The sequence below is a fragment of the Panulirus ornatus genome, chromosome 26 (genome assembly GCF_036320965.1).
Source record: "Panulirus ornatus isolate Po-2019 chromosome 26, ASM3632096v1, whole genome shotgun sequence".
NCBI lineage: Eukaryota > Metazoa > Arthropoda > Malacostraca > Decapoda > Palinuridae > Panulirus > Panulirus ornatus.
The window spans coordinates 1788727-1809940 of record NC_092249.1 but is presented as its reverse complement, the minus strand read 5'-3'; the positions used below and the strand labels follow the sequence as shown (position 1 = coordinate 1809940).

Sequence of the window (21214 nt, the reverse complement as noted above, 5' to 3'; positions counted from 1 at the left end):
CAGAAGCTGGTGACTGAGTTTGGTAAAGTGTGTGAAAGAAGAAAGTTGAGAGTAAATGTGAATAAGAGCAAGGTTATTAGGTACAGTAGGGTTGAGTGACAAGTCAATTGGGAGGTTAGTTTGAATGGTGAAAAACTGGAGGAAGTGAAGTGTTTTAGATATCTGGGAGCGGATTTGGCAGCGGATGGAACCATGGAAGCTGAAGTGAGTCATCGGGTTGGGGAGGGGGCGAAAGTTCTGGGAGCGTTGAAAAATGTGTGGAAGGCAAGAACATTATCTCGTAAAGCAAAAATGGGTATGTTTGAAGGAATAGTGGTTACAACAGTGTTATATGGTTGTGAGGCATGGTCTATAGATAGAATTGTGTGGAGGAGGGTGGATGTGCTGGAAATGAGATGTTTGAGGACAATATGTGGTGTGAGGTGGTTTGACCGAGTAAGTAATGAAAGGGTAAGAGAGATGTGTGGTAATAAAAAGAGTGTGGTTGAGAGAGCAGAAAAGGGTGTTTTGAAATGGTTGGTCACATGGAGAGAATGAGTGAGGAAAGATTGACCAAGAGGATATATGTGTCAGAGGTGGAGGGAACGAGGAGAAATGGGAGACCAAACTGGAGGTGGAAAGATGGAGTGAAAAAGATTCTGAGTGATCGGGGCCTGAACATGCAGGAGGATGAAAGTTGTGCAAGGAATAGAGTGAATTGGAATGATGTGGTATACCAGGGTCAATGTCATGTCAATGGATTGAGCCAGGGCATGTGAAGCGTCTGGGGTAAACCATGGAGAGTTTTGTGGGGCCTAGATGTAGAAAGGGAGCTGAGGTTTCAGTGCATTATACATGACAGCTAAAGACTGAGTGTGGATGAGTGGATGAATGTGGCCTTTGTTGTCTTTTCTTAGTGCTACCTCGCGCACATGCGGGTGTAGGGGGTCGTCATCTCATGTGTGGCGGGATGGTGATTGGAATGAATAAGGGCAGACAGTATGAAATATGTACATGTATATATATATATATATATATATATATATATATATATATATATATATATATATATATATATATATATAAAGTTAAGAGTAAATGTGAATAAGAGCAAGGTTATTAGGTACAGTAGGGTTGAGGGTCAAGTCAATTGGGAGATGAGTTTGAATGGAGAAAAACTGGAGGAAGTGAAGTGTTTTAGATATCTGGGAGTGGATCTGGCAGCGGATGGAACCATGGAAGCGGAAGTGGATCATAGGGTGGGGGAGGGGGCGAAAATTCTGGGGGCCTTGAAGAATGTGTGGAAGTCGAGAACATTGTCTCGGAAAGCAAAAATGGGTATGTTTGAAGGAATAGTGGTTCCAACAATGTTGTATGGTTGCGAGGCGTGGGCTATGGATAGAGTTGTGCGCAGGAGGATGGATGTGCTGGAAATGAGATGTTTGAGGACAATGTGTGGTGTGAGGTGGTTTGATCGAGTGAGTAACGTAAGGGTAAGAGAGATGTGTGGAAATAAAAAGAGCGTGGTTGAGAGAGCAGAAGAGGGTGTTTTGAAGTGGTTTGGGCACATGGAGAGAATGAGTGAGGAAAGATTGACCAAGAGGATATATGTGTCGGAGGTGGAGGGAACGAGGAGAAGAGGGAGACCAAATTGGAGGTGGAAAGATGGAGTGAAAAAGATTTTGTGTGATCGGGGCCTGAACATGCAGGAGGGTGAAAGGAGGGCAAGGAATAGAGTGAATTGGAGCGATGTGGTATACCGGGGTTGACGTGCTGTCAGTGGATTGAATCAAGGCATGTGAAGCGTCTGGGGTAAACCATGGAAAGCTGTGTAGGTATGTATATTTGCGTGTGTGGACGTATGTATATACATGTGTATGGGGGGGGGGTGGGGCCATTTCTTTCGTCTGTTTCCTTGCGCTACCTCGCGAACGCGGGAGACAGCGACAAGTATAAAAAAAAAAAAAAAAAAAAAATATATATATATATATATATATATATATATATATATATATATATATATATATATCCCTGGGGTTAGGGGATTAAGAATACTTCCCACGTTTCCCTGCGTGTCGTAGAAGGGAGCGGGGGGCTGGAAATCCTCCCCTCTCGTCTTTTTTTTTTTAATTTTCCAAAAGAAGGAACAGAAGGGGCCAGGTGAGGATATTCCAAAAAAGGCCCAGTCCTCTGTTCTTTACGCTACCTCGCTAACACGGGAAATGGCAAATAGTTTAAAAGAAAAAAGAATGTATATATATATATATATATATATTATTATTTTTTTTACTATACTTTGTCGCTGTCTCCCGCGTTTGCGAGGTAGCGCAAGGAAACAGACGAAAGAAATGGCCCAACCCCCCCCCATACACATGTATATACATACGTCCACACACGCAAATATACATACCTACACAGCTTTCCATGGTTTACCCCAGACGCTTCACATGCCTTGATTCAATCCACTGACAGCACGTCAACCCCGGTATACCACATCGCTTCAATTCACTCTATTCCTTGCCCTCCTTTCACCCTCCTGCATGTTCAGGCCCCGATCACACAAAATCTTTTTCACTCCATCTTTCCACCTCCAATTTGGTCTCCCTCTTCTCCTCGTTCCCTCCACCTCCGACACATATATCCTCTTGGTCAATCTTTCCTCACTCATCTCTCCATGTGCCCAAACCACTTCAAAACACCCTCTTCTGCTCTCTCAACCACGCTCTTTTTATTTCCACACATCTCTCTTACCCTTACGTTACTCACTCGATCAAACCACCTCACACCACACATTGTCCTCAAACATCTCATTTCCAGCACATCCATCCTCCTGCGCACAACTCTATCCATAGCCCACGCCTCGCAACCATACAACATTGTTGGAACCACTATTCCTTCAAACATACCCATTTTTGCTTTCCGAGATAATGTTCTCGACTTCCACACATTCTTCAAGGCCCCCAGAATTTTCGCCCCCTCCCCCACCCTATGATCCACTTCCGCTTCCATGGTTCCATCCGCTGCCAGATCCACTCCCAGATATCTAAAACACTTCACTTCCTCCAGTTTTTCTCCATTCAAACTCACCTCCCAATTGACTTGACCCTCAACCCTACTGTACCTAATAACCTTGCTCTTATTCACATTTACTCTTAACTTTCTTCTTCCACACACTTTACCAAACTCAGTCACCAGCTTCTGCAGTTTCTCACATGAATCAGCCACCAGCGCTGTATCATCAGCAAACAACAACTGACTCACTTCCCAAGCTCTCTCATCCCCAACAGACTTCATACTTGCCCCTCTTTCCAAAACTCTTGCATTTACCTCCCTAACAACCCCATCCATAAACAAATTAAACAACCATGGAGACATCACACACCCCTGCCGCAAACCTACATTCACTGAGAACCAATCACTCTCCTCTCTTCCTACACGTACACATGCCTTACATATATATATATTTTTTCTTTTCTTTCTTTCAAACTACTCGCCATTTCCCGCGTTAGTGAGGTAGCGTTAAGAACAGAGGACTGGGCCTTGGAGGGAATATCCTCACCTGGCCCCCTTCTCTGTTCCTTGTTTTGGAAAATTAAAAAAAAAACGAGAGGGGAAGATTTCCAGCCCCCCGCTCCCTCCCCTTTTAGTCGCCTTCTACGACACGCAGGGAATACGTGGGAAGTATTCTTTCTCCCCTATCCCCAGGGATGATATATATATATATATATATATATATATATATATACATATACATATATGTATATATATATATATATATATATATATATGAGCAGTGTGGTTTCAGAAGTGGTAGAGGATGTGTGGATCAGGTGTTTGCTCATATATATATATATATATATATATATATATATATATATATATATATATATATATGAGCAGTGTGGTTTCAGAAGTGGTAGAGGATGTGTGGATCAGGTGTTTGCTTTGAAGAATGTATGTGAGAAATACTTAGAAAAGCAAATGTAGCATTTATGGATCTGGAGAAGACATATGATAGAGTTGATAGAGATGCTCTGTGGAAGGTATTAAGAATATATGGTGTGGGAGGCAAGTTGTTAGAAGCAGTGAAAAGTTTTTATCGAGGATGTAAGGCATGTGTACGTGTAGGAAGAGAGGAAAGTGATTGGTTCTCAGTGAATGTAGGTTTGCGGCAGGGGTGTGTGATGTCTCCATGGTTGTTTAATTTGTTTATGGATGGGGTTGTTAGGGAGGTGAATGCAAGAGTTTTGGAAAGAGGGGCAAGTATGAAGTCTGTTGGGGATGAGAGAGCTTGGGAAGTGAGTCAGTTGTTCACTGATGATACAGCGCTGGTGGCTGATTCACGTGAGAAACTGCAGAAGCTGGTGACTGAGTTTGGTAAAGTGTGTGAAAGAAGAAAGTTAAGAGTAAATGTGAATAAGAGCAAGGTTATTAGGTACAGTAGGGTTGAGGGTCAAGTCAATTGGGAGGTAAGTTTGAATGGAGAAAAACTGGAGGAAGTAAAGTGTTTTAGATATCTGGGAGTGGATCTGGCAGCGGATGGAACCATGGAAGCGGAAGTGGATCATAGGGTGGGGGAGGGGGCGAAAATCCTGGGAGCCTTGAAGAATGTGTGGAAGTCAAGAACATTATCTCGGAAAGCAAAAATGGGTATGTTTGAAGGAATAGTGGTTCCAACAATTTTGTATGGTTGTGAGGCATGGGCTATGGGATAGAGTTGTGCGCAGGAGGGTGGATGTGCTGGAAATGAGATGTTTGAGGACAAATGTGGTGTGAGGTGGTTTGATCGAGTAAGTAACGTAAGGGTAAGAGAGATGTGTGGAAATAAAAAGAGCGTGGTTGAGAGAGCAGAAGAGGGTGTTTTGAAATGGTTTGGGCACATGGAGAGAATGAGTGAGGAAAGATTGACCAAGAGGATATATGTGTCGGAGGTGGACGGAACGAGGAGAAGTGGGAGACCAAATTGGAGGTGGAAAGATGGAGCTGAAAAGATTTTGTGTGATTGGGGCCTGAACATGCAGGAGGGTGAAAGGAGGGCAAGGAATAGAGTGAATTGGATCGATGTGGTATACCAGGGTTGACGTGCTGTCAGTGGATTGAATCAGGGTATGGGAAGCGTCTGGGTAAACCATAAGCTGTGTAGGTATGTATATTTGCGTGTGTGGACGTGTATGTATATACATGTGTATGGGGGTGGGTTGGGCCATTTCTTTCATCTGTTTCCTTGCGCTACCTCACAAACGCGGGAGACAGCGACAAAAAAAAAAAAAAAAAAAATATATGTATATATATATATATATATATATATATATATATATATATATATATATATATCCCTGGGGTAGGGGATTAAGAATACTTCCCACGTTTCCCTGCGTGTCGTAGAAGGGAGCGGGGGGCTGGAAATCCTCCCCTCTCGTCTTTTTTTTTTTAATTTTCCAAAAGAAGGAACAGAAGGGGCCAGGTGAGGATATTCCAAAAAGGCCCAGTCCTCTGTTCTTTACGCTACCTCGCTAACACGGGAAATGGCAAATAGTTTAAAAGAAAAAAGAATGTATATATATATTATATATATATATTATTATTTTTTTACTATACTTTGTCGCTGTCTCCCGCGTTTGCGAGGTAGCGCAAGGAAACAGACGAAAGAAATGGCCCAACCCCCCCCCATACACATGTATATACATACGTCCACACACGCAAATATACATACCTACACAGCTTTCCATGGTTTACCCCAGACGCTTCACATGCCTCTGATTCAATCCACTGACAGCACGTCAACCCCGGTATACCACATCGCTTCAATTCACTCTATTCCTTGCCCTCCTTTCACCCTCCTGCATGTTCAGGCCCCGATCACACAAAATCTTTTTCACTCCATCTTTCCACCTCCAATTTGGTCTCCCTCTTCTCCTCGTTCCCTCCACCTCCGACACATATATCCTCTTGGTCAATCTTTCCTCACTCATTCTCTCCATGTGCCCAAACCACTTCAAAACACCCTCTTCTGCTCTCTCAACCACGCTCTTTTTATTTCCACACATCTCTCTTACCCTTACGTTACTCACTCGATCAAACCACCTCACACCACACATTGTCCTCAAACATCTCATTTCCAGCACATCCATCCTCCTGCGCACAACTCTATCCATAGCCCACGCCTCGCAACCATACAACATTGTTGGAACCACTATTCCTTCAAACATACCCATTTTTGCTTTCCGAGACAATGTTCTCGACTTCCACCCATTCTTTCAAGGCCCCCAGAATTTTCGCCCCCTCCCCCACCCTATGATCCACTTCCGCTTCCATGGTTCCATCCGCTGCCAGATCCACTCCCAGATATCTAAAACACTTCACTTCCTCCAGTTTTTCTCCATTCAAACTCACCTCCCAATTGACTTGACCCTCAACCCTACTGTACCTAATAACCTTGCTCTTATTCACATTTACTCTTAACTTTCTTCTTCCACACACTTTACCAAACTCAGTCACCAGCTTCTGCAGTTTCTCACATGAATCAGCCACCAGCGCTGTATCATCAGCAAACAACAACTGACTCACTTCCCAAGCTCTCTCATCCCCAACAGACTTCATACTTGCCCCTCTTTCCAAAACTCTTGCATTTACCTCCCTAACAACCCCATCCATAAACAAATTAAACAACCATGGAGACATCACACACCCCTGCCGCAAACCTACATTCACTGAGAACCAATCACTCTCCTCTCTTCCTACACGTACACATGCCTTACATATATATATATTTTTTCTTTTCTTTCTTTCAAACTACTCGCCATTTCCCGCGTTAGTGAGGTAGCGTTAAGAACAGAGGACTGGGCCTTGGAGGGAATATCCTCACCTGGCCCCCTTCTCTGTTCCTTGTTTTGGAAAATTAAAAAAAAAACGAGAGGGGAAGATTTCCAGCCCCCCGCTCCCTCCCCCTTTTAGTCGCCTTCTACGACACGCAGGGAATACGTGGGAAGTATTCTTTCTCCCCTATCCCCAGGGATGAATATATATATATATATATATATATATATATATATACATATACATATATGTATATATATATATATATATATATATATGAGCAGTGTGGTTTCAGAAGTGGTAGAGGATGTGTGGATCAGGTGTTTGCTCATATATATATATATATATATATATATATATATATATATATATATATATATATATGAGCAGTGTGGTTTCAGAAGTGGTAGAGGATGTGTGGATCAGGTGTTTGCTTTGAAGAATATATGTGAGAAATACTTAGAAAAGCAAATGGATTTGTATGTAGCATTTATGGATCTGGAGAAGGCATATGATAGAGTTGATAGAGATGCTCTGTGGAAGGTATTAAGAATATATGGTGTGGGAGGCAAGTTGTTAGAAGCAGTGAAAAGTTTTTATCGAGGATGTAAGGCATGTGTACGTGTAGGAAGAGAGGAAAGTGATTGGTTCTCAGTGAATGTAGGTTTGCGGCAGGGGTGTGTGATGTCTCCATGGTTGTTTAATTTGTTTATGGATGGGGTTGTTAGGGAGGTGAATGCAAGAGTTTTGGAAAGAGGGGCAAGTATGAAGTCTGTTGTGGATGAGAGAGCTTGGGAAGTGAGTCAGTTGTTGTTCGCTGATGATACAGCGCTGGTGGCTGATTCATGTGAGAAACTGCAGAAGCTGGTGACTGAGTTTGGTAAAGTGTGTGAAAGAAGAAAGTTAAGAGTAAATGTGAATAAGAGCAAGGTTATTAGGTACAGTAGGGTTGAGGGTCAAGTCAATTGGGAGGTAAGTTTGAATGGAGAAAAACTGGAGGAAGTAAAGTGTTTTAGATATCTGGGAGTGGATCTGGCAGCGGATGGAACCATGGAAGCGGAAGTGGATCATAGGGTGGGGGAGGGGGCGAAAATCCTGGGAGCCTTGAAGAATGTGTGGAAGTCGAGAACATTATCTCGGAAAGCAAAAATGGGTATGTTTGAAGGAATAGTGGTTCCAACAATTTTGTATGGTTGCGAGGCATGGGCTATGGATAGAGTTGTGCGCAGGAGGGTGGATGTGCTGGAAATGAGATGTTTGAGGACAAATGTGGTGTGAGGTGGTTTGATCGAGTAAGTAACGTAAGGGTAAGAGAGATGTGTGGAAATAAAAAGAGCGTGGTTGAGAGAGCAGAAGAGGGTGTTTTGAAATGGTTTGGGCACATGGAGAGAATGAGTGAGGAAAGATTGACCAAGAGGATATATGTGTCGGAGGTGGAGGGAACGAGAAGTGGGAGACCAAATTGGAGGTGGAAAGATGGAGTGGAAAAGATTTTGTGTGATTGGGGCCTGAACATGCAGGAGGGTGAAAGGAGGGCAAGGAATAGAGTGAATTGGATCGATGTGGTATACCAGGGTTGACGTGCTGTCAGTGGATTGAATCAGGGTATGGGAAGCGTCTGGGTAAACCATAAGCTGTGTAGGTATGTATATTTGCGTGTGTGGACGTGTATGTATATACATGTGTATGGGGGTGGGTTGGGCCATTTCTTTCATCTGCTTCCTTGCGCTACCTCACAAACGCGGGAGACAGCGACAAAAAAAAAAAAAAAAAATATATGTATATGTTGAGATGTATAGGTATGTATATGTGCGAGTGTGGACGTGTATGTATATACATGTGTATGTTGGGCCGCTCTTTCGTCTGTTTACTTGCACTACCTCGCTAATGCGGGAGACAGCAACAAAGTATAATAGATAGATGAATATGTATATAATGAGTGTGTGTGATATCTCCTTAGCTGTTTTGTTTTGTTAATGAATGGTGATGTGAGGGAAGTAAATACAAGAGTTTTGGAAAGGGAATGAGGTGGTACGGGAAGTGAGTAATTTGTCTGTTGATGATACAGCAATCGTGGCAGATTCAAGTGAGAAATTGCAAAAGTTGGAAACTGAGTTTGAAAGTGTATGTGAAAGGAGGAAGTTGAGAGTAAATGTGAATGATATCAAGGTTGGTCAGGTTAGTTGGGATGTGAGTTTGAATGGAGAAAAATTGACAGAAGTGAAGTTTTCTAAGTACCAGGAAGTAGACATGGTGGCAAATAGAACCTTGGAAGTAGAATTGAGCCATAAGGTGGGTGAGGGGGCAAAGTTTTTGAAAGCATCAAAGAACATTTGGTAAGAGGGGCTCATTGTCAGGGAGAGCAGAAATATGTATGTTTAAAGGTATAGTACTCCCAGCTGTGTTATATGGATGCAAGAAATGGGCTGTAGATGGGAATGTGCAGCAAGGGTGGAAGTGTTGGAAATGAAATTTGATCAAGAAATAAAAGGGTAAGAGAGAGAAGTGTGTTAATAAAACAAGTGTGGTTGAGAAATCTGGAGAGGGTGTGCTGAAATGGTTTGGACATATGGAGAAATTACATTGCCGGAAAACCCACACCATTTCTTGATTCACTAAAAATTTATGCCACAGTTGTTTTGCTTTGCAGGCTGGATTACTTGTAGGTGATATGATATTGTGTGTCAACAAGGAGGATATGGTTGGGATAGATTATGACCATGCAACCAGTATTCTCAAAAAGACAGAGGGTGTCATCAACATGTGGGTTGCCAATGCTGCTAGAACAGCTGATGCAAAGAGTGCCAGTATCAAAACTACACCAGTAAAGAAGCCAGGTGCGTAAAAAATTCTCATTGAGGTGATGTTTGATATTGTCTCTCATCATATCTTGCTTGATGTACATTGATTTTCTTGAGCGTGAAATATCTTCAACAATAGGCTATTTTGTATTCATCTGCAAGACATTTTGGATATGTTACATACAGTGGTTTTTCATAGTCAAATTTTGATAATACTTATTTACTTAGAGACATATCCTTGCCTTCGCTAGATCACCTATTATTGTACTGGAGAAAAGCACAGGTTTGATTTTGCTTCAGGCAAAATAGGGAAAATAGTATTTTATCGCTGTTTATATCGATGCTCATTTGGTTCTTAACTGCCTTTATCTGAAGAGAAGAAAGACATGTAATATCTAGTAAATTCCAGTTTTTATCTTACAGTGTTAATCTTTTATGAGTACAAAATCTTTTAGATATGACTGGTTTAGAATATATGCACAGATGTAGATGAAAGTTTATTTTGAGAACAAAATGGCATTTCACATTGCTTGATTTCAAGATGAATTTCATATTCCATAATAGCCTGTAAGGCATCTAGATCTTTTTGAATGCTTATAGGATCTGTTACTTATTAATATTTATATTTTGTGTGCATTTTATCTGTTGCTGAAATGTTGTGTAAGTTGTGTATACGTTAGTAAAATGTATGGTGCATAGTTCATATAGACAGATGGTAAACAGTGAAACTGCGTGTGGAAGAAGTTTTAATTCTTCATATCTCCCAGGTTGTTTCTGTGTGGATGTAGAAATGGAAAAAGAAATGAAAGAAGTCAGGCCAGGAACTTAGTGTAGATATTTCATGAGATTAATTTCAAGATATATTCCCTTATGTATAATATGTCATTATTGATTTCCAGCACAGTACAGGTAGAATATAAAAAGTTCATATTTCTTCAGTCTGTAATAAACTTCCAAAATCCATGGTCCAGTGCATGCTGGATTACTGCCACTTTAAAGCGTGACTTCCTAGTAGATGATATAAGTGAATGTTTTTATATGTATTACAAACGAGTACTTTTATAGAAAGTTTTCTTTGTAACTAATGCAGATTTAAAAGTACAGTATTGATATACTCAGACCACATTCTGTGGTTCATGTATTTCTGAAGTCCTTGTAATTCCAAAATATGAATTTTGCATTTTGGGATTTTGATATTCTATATTTGTGGATACATGATTTTTTTTATCATAAAATTCAAGATTGCATATAAATGTCTGTAAAGTTCTCTTTGACAGAGTCACCAAGGACATTTTTGATTGAGTAAATGACGTCCAGACACCACAAAAAAGTTGTGCAATGTATTTGTACAGTAATGAAACATTAAGAGTGAGAGAGATACGATAGTGGATCCTTGCTATCAGTTGTCCTAAACTACCAAGTCTTGTCTGGCAATGTGACAAGAAACTGTAGAAAGATCACAGTTCTTACTTTAGTGAAAAATCTTACATATTATTTTTGTGTCAGATTTTGTGTGTATTTGTTTATAGAGAGATATACATTCTGACAAACTTGTAAAGAAATGCTCATGCCGTCTTTTATTTTGAATTTTGCGTATAAATGATTTTACCATAGTGAGAAAATTGAGAAATAACTCTCTTCAGAAAGGTGCTTAAATCTTTTGCTGAATACCTTCATGCACAAAACACTGCAATTTTGATTGACAAGTTTACAATTTAATGAGAAAAATTTATCTTGTAGTATAAGAAATTTCAACAATTAAGCATTAATTGCAATTTAAATCATGTTGAATTCCCCTAAGTGTAATTAATGGGCTTTGAATGTAGATGTGTTTTGTGTGTATGCTGTTGTGTGATGATGGTTGGGATACTAACAATGTTGTGCCTCACTCTGTGCTTTTGGCCGTGTGGTGCTGCTACATCATGAACCTGGTGATCATTGTGGGCTGGTGCATGGCCCTGTGAGTATTTTATGTCATCATGTTATCCCCTACATGGACCTTGTTTATGGCTGCAGACCTTAGTGCCATGTTTCATATAGTGGTGTTCCCTTTGCTTACATGTAGCATCAGAAGTTTTGATTGTTTTTTCCTTCCCCAGTCTTCTCCAGTAATGTTAGCCATATTTTCTTCAATTGTTTCATCCCTTTTGTTTTCTTTTTCATTCACAGCAATGTTTGCACAATGTTTTATTCACATCCAACATGTTGCCCCATTATATTGTCACAGAGCTGTGCCCCTTGTCTGTTTCATGGACCTCATTTGCATTAGTTAAACATTTGACATTTTCATGTTGTCTGCTCATCTGTGTTGCTCCATTGATTAGTGCTCCTTGTCTGTTATGTGGACCTCATTTGCATTAGTTGAACATTGATATGCTTTTCTTGTATTTTATTTATCTTCACCATCATTATTGCTAGCTTGTAGGGTGGATCAATTACCTATAGCCTCTTATCATGTGTACAACTCATACCCAGTTTGTTAGAATGAAACTTTGATCTCATCATTTATACAATGACATCTTTACATTTAACACATCTGCCAATTGTTGTTCCCAGATCTTCATTCTAAACATAGAATATTCTCCAGATTCCAGTTCTTTATTACAAAAGATAGGCATCTCTAAATCTTACTTTTTACAGTGCTGGCCCATATAGACTTGGGTTTTATATCTAGATATGAGAGGTGGGACTTTCTGCACACACTTCCTTAAAATATTTTTGATGCTCTCAAGGTTTCATTGCACCTTTTAACTCACTTGCTGCAATAGAATAAAATCATTTCATCTTTTCTCAGTGTTACCTGGCAACACTGCTAACTTACAAAATAGAAATAACAGTCCCATAAAACATTACTTACGAGTTTGATAAGCCATTTGGACTATCGATCCCCTCAAGTCTTTCCACATAACTATGCCATTGCACACTTTAAAAGACAGACATTTCACTTTCTCCAAACTTTTTAAGTACATTCTTTGTCTTTTTTCCCCTTTCATAATCCTCTCTATATTTCAGTTAAGGCCCAGCCTTAAAGTGGACATTTGGCCTTAAAAAAAAAGATTAGGGTGGCAAGTGCTGCTTGGCAGATGTCTTATCCATGTTTACACTATTAAGTACAAACGTCTTCATGTTACAGTTTTATATTACAAGTTTCTGGTGTCTCTATGTACACATTATTTATTTACATACCTTATTTGCTAGCATATAAGACAACACATTATTTATTTACTTACCTTATTTGCTAGCATATAAGACACACTGGCATATGAGACACACCTTGTTTCCCTGGCACTACCTCGCATAAGCGGGGCATAGCAATGGTGTTTTCTGTAGGGTTGGGTGTCGCCATGAATGGATGAGGGCAAGCAAGGATGAATATTTACAAGTGTATATATGTATATGTCTGTGTATATGTGTTTATGTTGATATGTATGTTTGTTTATGTATGTGTATTATATGAGGGGAAGGGCCATTCTTTGTCAGTTTCCTGGTGTTACCTTGTTGATGCGGGAAATGGCAATCAAGCATAATAAAAAAAAAAATCATATTTTGGAAGGAAAATTCTTCATTTAAGTTTTTGATGTTTATTTTCAAGTATAGATAACAAAAAAAGAAAGTGCAGTTCAGCATTGCTAGGCAGTGCTTTTCATGAATCTGTAATGCAAAGATATTCTGCAGAATCATTGATACCAGTTACTGATGCCACTGTTCAATGACCATTAGTGTCAGTTTTGCATTGTTTTTATAGTGCTGTGTACAGGGAGAAAAGAGTAATGATAATGACATTAATAACAATAATACTGAGAAAGGGGCAAGCTTGCAGTCTTTCGGAGGAGTGGGAGGCATGGGAAGTGAGTCACTTTTTGTTTGCTGATGACACAGCACTGGTGACACATTCACATGAGGAACTTCAGAAATTGGAGTTTCAGTTTGGGAGAGTATGTGAAAGGAGGAAGTTGAGAGTAAATGTGAATAAAAAAAAGGTTATTAGGTTTAGCAATGTGGAGAGACAATTTGATTTAAGATATGAGTTTGATTGGTGAATGGGACAAAAGTTGTGAGAGCTTGGAGAAATGTTTGGAAAGATATCATTATCTGTTAGGGCTAAAGTGGGTATGTTTAAGGCTATAATAGTCTCAACAATGTTGTATTGATGCAAGGCATGGGCTTTACATGGAAAATGTGCAGAGGAGGGTGGATGTGTTGGAACTGAAATGTTTGAGGACAGTGTGTGGTGTGAGATGGTTTGATCTAGTAAATGATAACAGGGTAAGAGAGAGATGTAGTGATAAGAAATAGTGTGTTTGTAAGAGCTGGAGAGAGTATGCCAAAATGGTATGGACATAGGGAGAGAATGAGTGAGGAAATGTTGACAAAGAGGATATATGTGTCAGAAATGGAGGAACATGAAGAAGGGGGAAAACAAATTTGGAGATGAAAGCTTGGAGTGAAAACGATTTTGAATGTTTGGGGCCTTTAGATTTTTTCCTGTGCATTGCCGGGTACCCCAGCTAGAGATAGATGAATGATATTTCAGCTCAGTTGCATCAAGAAGCAAAGGTTCCTCCTACTGGTGATATCACTTACAGATGATGACTGGGGATAACCTTCAGCGTTTAAGATACACAGTGATTGTTAGACATTCTTTTTGGGGAAAAGTGCCTCTTACATGCTGGCACCCAAACTGACCCCTAGCTGCATTATTCTATATTAGAATATTTAGTGCACCAGTGTACCAGAGAGTATATCAACCATGATCCTTTAGATCCATCTCTGTCAATACAAGATTGTTTTATGAGTAGGTGTTCATTTACGTTATACAGTTGGCATAATTATATACTTTGACTTTTATGTTAGAATTACATGGTTATTAGGTGAGAAGTTTGTTCTTTAAGTATGGCTGCCCACCTGTCTTTTCATTATGTAATTGTTGCTTTTAGATTTGAAGCATTCTTTAATTATTCATATATTCTGAGATCTTCAGACATTAGAAAAACATTTATTATTTTGATCTCTGCCATCCTATCAAATAAAAGTGGTTACAGTGATAGACCAATCAGTTAAATTTTGCTGATAAGTAGTATAGCCATGACAAAAAGAAATTATATTGCTCAAGCATAACTTTACTCAGTGTATGTAACCTACGGATAAATTGTTACTTAAATTTCATTAATTTTTTTTAGTCTGCTAATTGTAAGCTCATGAATTAAGATAAACCTCATAAGGTAATGATGGATTAAGAATGTACAACTCATTTTCTGTTCTGTTGATTCTTAGAATCACAAGAAAACTAATATGAGTGTTGTATAAAGTGGATGACAAACTAATTTTTTCATTGTTTATTGGCTGTTTGTGGTTGATATGGCTTCTGTTTAAGTAAGAAATTGAAAAGCAGTGTTTTTGTTGTCAATTCATGTTAAGAATTATACAGTGCTGCTGATCATAATGTCGTTTCTAAGTGTGAGTAATTTTGTAGTCCATATTAACAAGTATGATAGTTGCTTGAAGTATTATGCACAGACATTATTAATGAAGCCTAAACTTTAATTTTTGTTGACATGATTGAACATTCTTCACTTCTGTGTTTTCATTTATAATGTATTTCCACAGATGTGCCACCAAAACCAACGCTGGCTCCTAAGCCTGTTCTGCCTGCCAAACCTCCCTCTTTTTCCTCTGTGCTGCCTCTAACTCCTGTATCATCATCAATGGATGAACCTTCTATCCCTTCCTCTCCTCCATTACCTCCCACTCGCCCAGCACCCTTGGATCGAATGCCCTCACATGTTCCGACCTCCATAATTTCGACCACATCATCAACTTCAACATCATCATCTCCAAACTCACTTCCACCAGCAGAGGAAGAAAAACCTCAGGTCAGTTTTGTGTATAAATCTGCTGTATGCATTTTATTGGCTAATGAAATTGAAGTATAAGGCCATGTTTTACAGATCCAGAATGTAAATGAAACAATTTGATATGCTAATTGTAGATATAAGAGCAAATAGTAAGGTAATTATCATACTTAGCTTGTAGTGCAGATGTTTGTTATGATTTATGTGTTGGTGGTTAAGAGTGCAATTAGAGATTAATGCATTCATTAAGGCTGCCAGATTGTATACAGCACTGTAGACATGAATTATGAACATAGATGATCAGCAAGGTGAAATGAAGATTTTAACCCTTTCATTGTGGCAGTCATAATGTCTGATATACACCATATGTGGGGAAGATTCTCAGATATTCTTAGGAGATATATCATAACGCTTATCATGATTAACTTGACCCAGATTTTCAAAATAGAATTTTTCTATGCTTTTCATATCCTGCATTAGCATGTTAACATCAGGAACAGACAAAAAAATGGCTTCATTGTTATATATATATCCTCTTCCACTCCTGATGCCACATTGGTCTTTCCCAGTCAGAAACTCTGTGCATGCCACCACCCTCTCAGTCACTAATCTCCCATAAAACATAACAGGTACACTTAACAGACTTATTCCTCACAAAGATAGTTAGATAGATCATGAGATTTGCCATTTTACAGTGACACTTCATAGGCATTCTTACAGTCCTCAGATACCTCACTATGAGCAGACTTTTTATTAAGGATCCTAACTAATAAGTCAACAACATAAACATTATGTGAATGATTAAGTATTTGTTATTGATTTTATTATTATTATTTTTTTTTTTCCGCTGTCTCCGCGTTTGCGAGGTAGCGCAAGGAAACAGACGAAAGAAATGGCCCAACCCACCCCCCCATACACATGTATATACATACGTCCACACACGCAAATATACATACCTACACAGCTTTCCCTGGTTTATCCCAGACTCTTCACATGCCCTGATTCAATCCACTGACAGCACGTCAACCCCAGTATACCATATTGATCCAATTCACTCTATTCCTTGCCCTCCTTTCACCCTCCTGCATGTTCAGGCCCCAATCACACAAAATCTTTTTCACTCCATCTTTCCACCTCCAATTTGGTCTCCTACTTCTCGTTCCCTCCACCTCCGACACATATATCCTTTTGGTCAATCTTCCTCACTCATTCTCTCCATGTGCCCAAACCATTTCAAAACACCCTCTTCTGCTCTCTCAACCACACTCTTTTTATTTCCACACATCTCTCTCACCCTTACGTTACTTACTCGATCAAACCACCTCACACCACACATTGTCCTCAAACATCTCATTTCCTGCACATCCATCCTCCTGCGCACTACTCTATCCATAGCCCATGCCTCGCAACCATACAACATTGTTGGAACCACTATTATTATTATTATTATTATTATTATTATTATTTTTTTTTTTTTTTTTTTTTTATACTTTGTCGCTGTCTCCCGCATTTGCGAGGTAGCGCAAGGAAACAGACGAAAGAAATGGCCCAACCCCCCCCATACACATGTATATACATACGTCCACACACGCAAATATACATACCTACACAGCTTTCCATGGTTTACCCCAGACGCTTCACATGCCTTGATTCAATCCACTGACAGCACGTCAACCCCGGTATACCACATCGCTCCAATTCACTCTATTCCTTGCCCTCCTTTCACCCTCCTGCATGTTCAGGCCCCGATCACACAAAATCTTTTTCACTCCATCTTTCCACCTCCAATTTGGTCTCCCTCTTCTCCTCGTTCCCTCCACCTCCGACACATATATCCTCTTGGTCAATCTTTCCTCACTCATTCTCTCCATGTGACCAAACCATTTCAAAACACCTTCTGCTCTCTCAACCACGCTCTTTTTATTTCCACACATCTCTCTTACCCTTACGTTACTTACTCGATCAAACCACCTCACACCACACATTGTCCTCAAATATCTCATTCCAGCACATCCATCCTCCTGCGCACAACTCTATCCATAGTCCACACCTCGCAACCATACAACATTGTTGGAACCACTATTCCTTCAAACATACCCATTTTTGCTTTCCGAGATAATGTTCTCGACTTCCACACATTCTTCAAGGCTCCCAGAATTTTCGCCCCCTCCCCCACCCTATGATCCACTTCCGCTTCCATGTTTCCATCCGCTGCCAGATCCACTCCCAGATATCTAAAACACTTGACTTCCTCCAGTTTTTCTCCATTCAAACTCACCTCCCAATTGACTTGACCCTCAACCCTACTGTACCTAATAACCTTGCTCTTATTCACATTTACTCTTAACTTTCTTCTTTCACACACTTTACCAAACTCAGTCACCAGCTTCTGCAGTTTCTCACGTGAATCAGCCACCAGCGCTGTATCATCAGTGAACAACTGACTCACTTCCCAAGCTCTCTCATCCCCAACAGACTTCATACTTGCCCCTCTTTCCAAAACTCTTGCATTCACCTCCCTAACAACCCCATCCATAAACAAATTAAACAACCATGGAGACATCACACACCCCTGCCGCAAACCTACATTCACTGAGAACCAATCACTTTCCTCTCTTCCTACACGTACACATGCCTTACATCCTCGATAAAAACTTTTCACTGCTTCTAACAACTTGCCTCCCACACCATATATTCTTAATACCTTCCACAGAGCATCTCTATCAACTCTATCATATGCCTTCTCCAGATCCATAAATGCTACATTTGCTTTTCTAAGTATTTCTCACATACATTCTTCAAAGCAAACACCTGATCCACACATCCTCTACCACTTCTGAAACCACACTGCTCTTCCCCAATCTGATGCTCTGTACATGCCTTCACCCTCTCAATCAATACCCTCCCATACAATTTGCCAGGAATACTCAACAAACTTATACCTCTGTAATTTGAGCACTCACTCTTATCCCCTTTGCCTTTGTACAGTGGCACTATGCACGCATTCCGCCAATCCTCAGGCACCTCACCATGAGTCATACATACATTAAATAACCTTACCAACCAGTCAACAATACAGTCACCCCCTTTTTTAATAAATTCCACTGCAATACTATCCAAACCTGCTGCCTTGCCGGCTTTCATCTTCCGCAAAGCTTTTACTACCTCTTCTCTGTTTACCAAATCATTTTCCCTAACCCTCGCACTTTGCACACCACCTCGACCAAAACACCCTATATCTGCCACTCTATCATCATACACATTCAACAAACCTTCAAAATACTCACTCACTATTATTATTATTATTATTATTATTATTATTATTATTATTATTATTATTATTATGATTATTATTATTGTATATTTTATTCCTGGGGATAGGGGAGAAAGAATCCTTCCCACGCATTCCTCACGTGTCATAGAAAACGACTAAAGGGGACGGGAACGGGGGGCTAGAAACCCTCCCCTTCTTGTATTTTAACTTTCTAAAAGGGGAAACAGAAGAAGGAGTCACACGGGGAGTGCTCATCCTCCTCGAAGGCTCAGATTGGGTTGTCTAAATGTGTGTGGATGTAACCAAGATGAGAAAATAGGAGAGATAGGTAGTATGTTTGAGGAAAGGAACCTGGATGTTTTGGCTCTGAGTGAAACGAAGCTGAAGGGTAAAGGGGAAGAGTGGTTTGGGAATGTCTTGGGAGTAAAGTCAGGGGTTAGTGAGAGGACAAGAGCAAGGGAAGGAGTAGCACTACTCCTGAAACAGGAGTGGTGGGAGTATGTGATAGAGTGTAAGAAAGTAAACTAGATTGATATGGGTAAAACTGAAAGTGGATGGAGAGAGATGGGTGATTATTGGTGCATATGCACCTGGGCATGAGAAGAAAGATCATGAGAGGCAAGTGTTTTGGGAGCAGCTGAATGAGTGTGTTAGTGGTTTTGATGCACGAGACTGGGTTATAGTGATGGGTGATTTGAATGCGAAGGTGAGTAATGTGGCATTTGAGGGAATAATTGGGGTGTTCAATGTTGTAAATGGAAATGGTGAAGAGCTTGTAGATTTATGTGCTGAAAAAGGACTGGTGATTGGAAATACCTGGTTTAAAAAGAGAGATATACATAAGTATACGTATGTAAGTAGGAGAGATGGCCAGAGAGCGTTATTGGATTACGTTATTGCGCGCCTATCAATTAGATAGGCGCGCAAAAGAGAGACTTTTGGATGTTAATCTGCTGAGAGGTGCAACTGGAAGGATGTCTGATCATTATCTTGTGGAGGCAAAGGTGAAGATTTATAGAGGTTTTCAGAAAAGAAGAGAGAATGTTGGGGTGAAGAGAGTGGTGAGAGTAAGTGAGCTTGGAAAGGAGACTTGTGTGAGGAAGTGCCAGGAGACATTGAGTACAGAACGGAAAAATGTGAGAACAAAGGACATAAGGGGGAGTGGGGGAGGAATGGGATGCAATTAGGGAAGCAGTGATGGCTTGCGCAAAACATGCTTGTGGCATGAGAAGCGTGGGAGGTGGGCAGATTAGAAAGGGTAGTGAAAGGTGGGATGAAGAAGTAAGATTATTAGTGAAAGAGAAGAGAGAGGCATTTGGACAATTTTTGCAGGGAAATAATGCAAATGAGTGGCAGATGTATAAAAGAAAGAGGCAGGAGGTCAAGAGAAAGGTGCAAGAGGTGAAAAAGAGGGCAAATGAGAGTTGGGGTGAGAGTATCATTAAATTTTAGGGAGAATAAAAAGATGTTTTGGAAGGAGGTAAATAAAGTGCGTAAGACAAGGGAACAAATGGGAACTTCAGTGAAGGGGGCTAATGGGGAGGTGATAACAAATAGTGGTGATATGAGAAGGAGGTGGAGTGAGTATTTTGAAGGTTTGTTGAATGTGTTTGATGATAGACTGGCAGATATAGGGTGTTTTGGTCAAGGTGGTGTGCAAAGTGAGAGGGCTAGGGAAAATGATTTGGTAAACAGAGAAGAGGTAGTAAAAGCTTTGTGGAAGATGAAAGCCGGCAAGGCAGCGGGTTTGGATGGTATTGCAGTGGAATTTATTAAAAAGGGGGGTGACTGTATTGTTGACTGGTTGGTAAGGTTATTTTATGTATGTATGATTCATGGTGAGGTGCCTGAGGATTGGCGGAATGCTTGCATAATGCCATTGTACAAAGGCAAAGGGGACAAAGGTGAGTGCTCAAATTACAGAGGTATAAGTTTGTTGAGTATTCCTGAGAAATTATATGGGAGGGTATTGATTTAGAGGGTGAAGGCATGTATGGAGCATCAACTTTGGGGAAGAGCAGTGTGGTTTCAGAAATGGTAGAGGATGTGTGGATCAGGTGTTTGCTTTCAAGGATGTATGTGAGAAATACTTAGAAAAGCAAATGGATTTGTATGTAGCATTTATGGATCTGGAGAAGGCATATGATAGAGTGGATAGAGATGCTCTGTGGAAGATATTAAGAATATATGGTGTGGGAGGCAAGTTGTTAGAAGCAGTGAAAAGTTTTTATCGAGGATGTAAGGCATGTGTATGTGTAAAAAGAGAGGAAAGTGATTGGTTCTCAGTGAATGTAGGTTTGCGGCAGGGGTGTGTGATGTCTCCATGGTTGTTTAGTTTGTTTATGGGTGGGGTTGTTAGGGAGGTGAATGCAAGAGTTTTGGAAAGAGGGGCAAGTATGCAGTCTGTTGTGGATGAGAGAGCTTGGGAAGTGAGTCAGTTGTTGTTCGCTGATGATACAGCGCTGGTGGCTGATTCATGTGAGAAACTGCAG

General features: G+C 40.3%; 1 protein-coding gene across 1 annotated transcript in view; it reads left to right on the top strand.

Annotated features, from left to right (window-relative positions):
* Positions 1–21214, top strand: part of LOC139757455 (multiple PDZ domain protein-like) — a 963136-nt gene that overhangs the window by 884215 nt on the left and 57707 nt on the right. Inside the window, exons 41-42 of the mRNA XM_071677982.1 lie at positions 9446–9632; positions 15204–15469. Coding sequence (XP_071534083.1) covers positions 9446–9632; positions 15204–15469 — 453 coding nt within the window. The remainder of the gene's footprint in view (positions 1–9445; positions 9633–15203; positions 15470–21214) is intronic.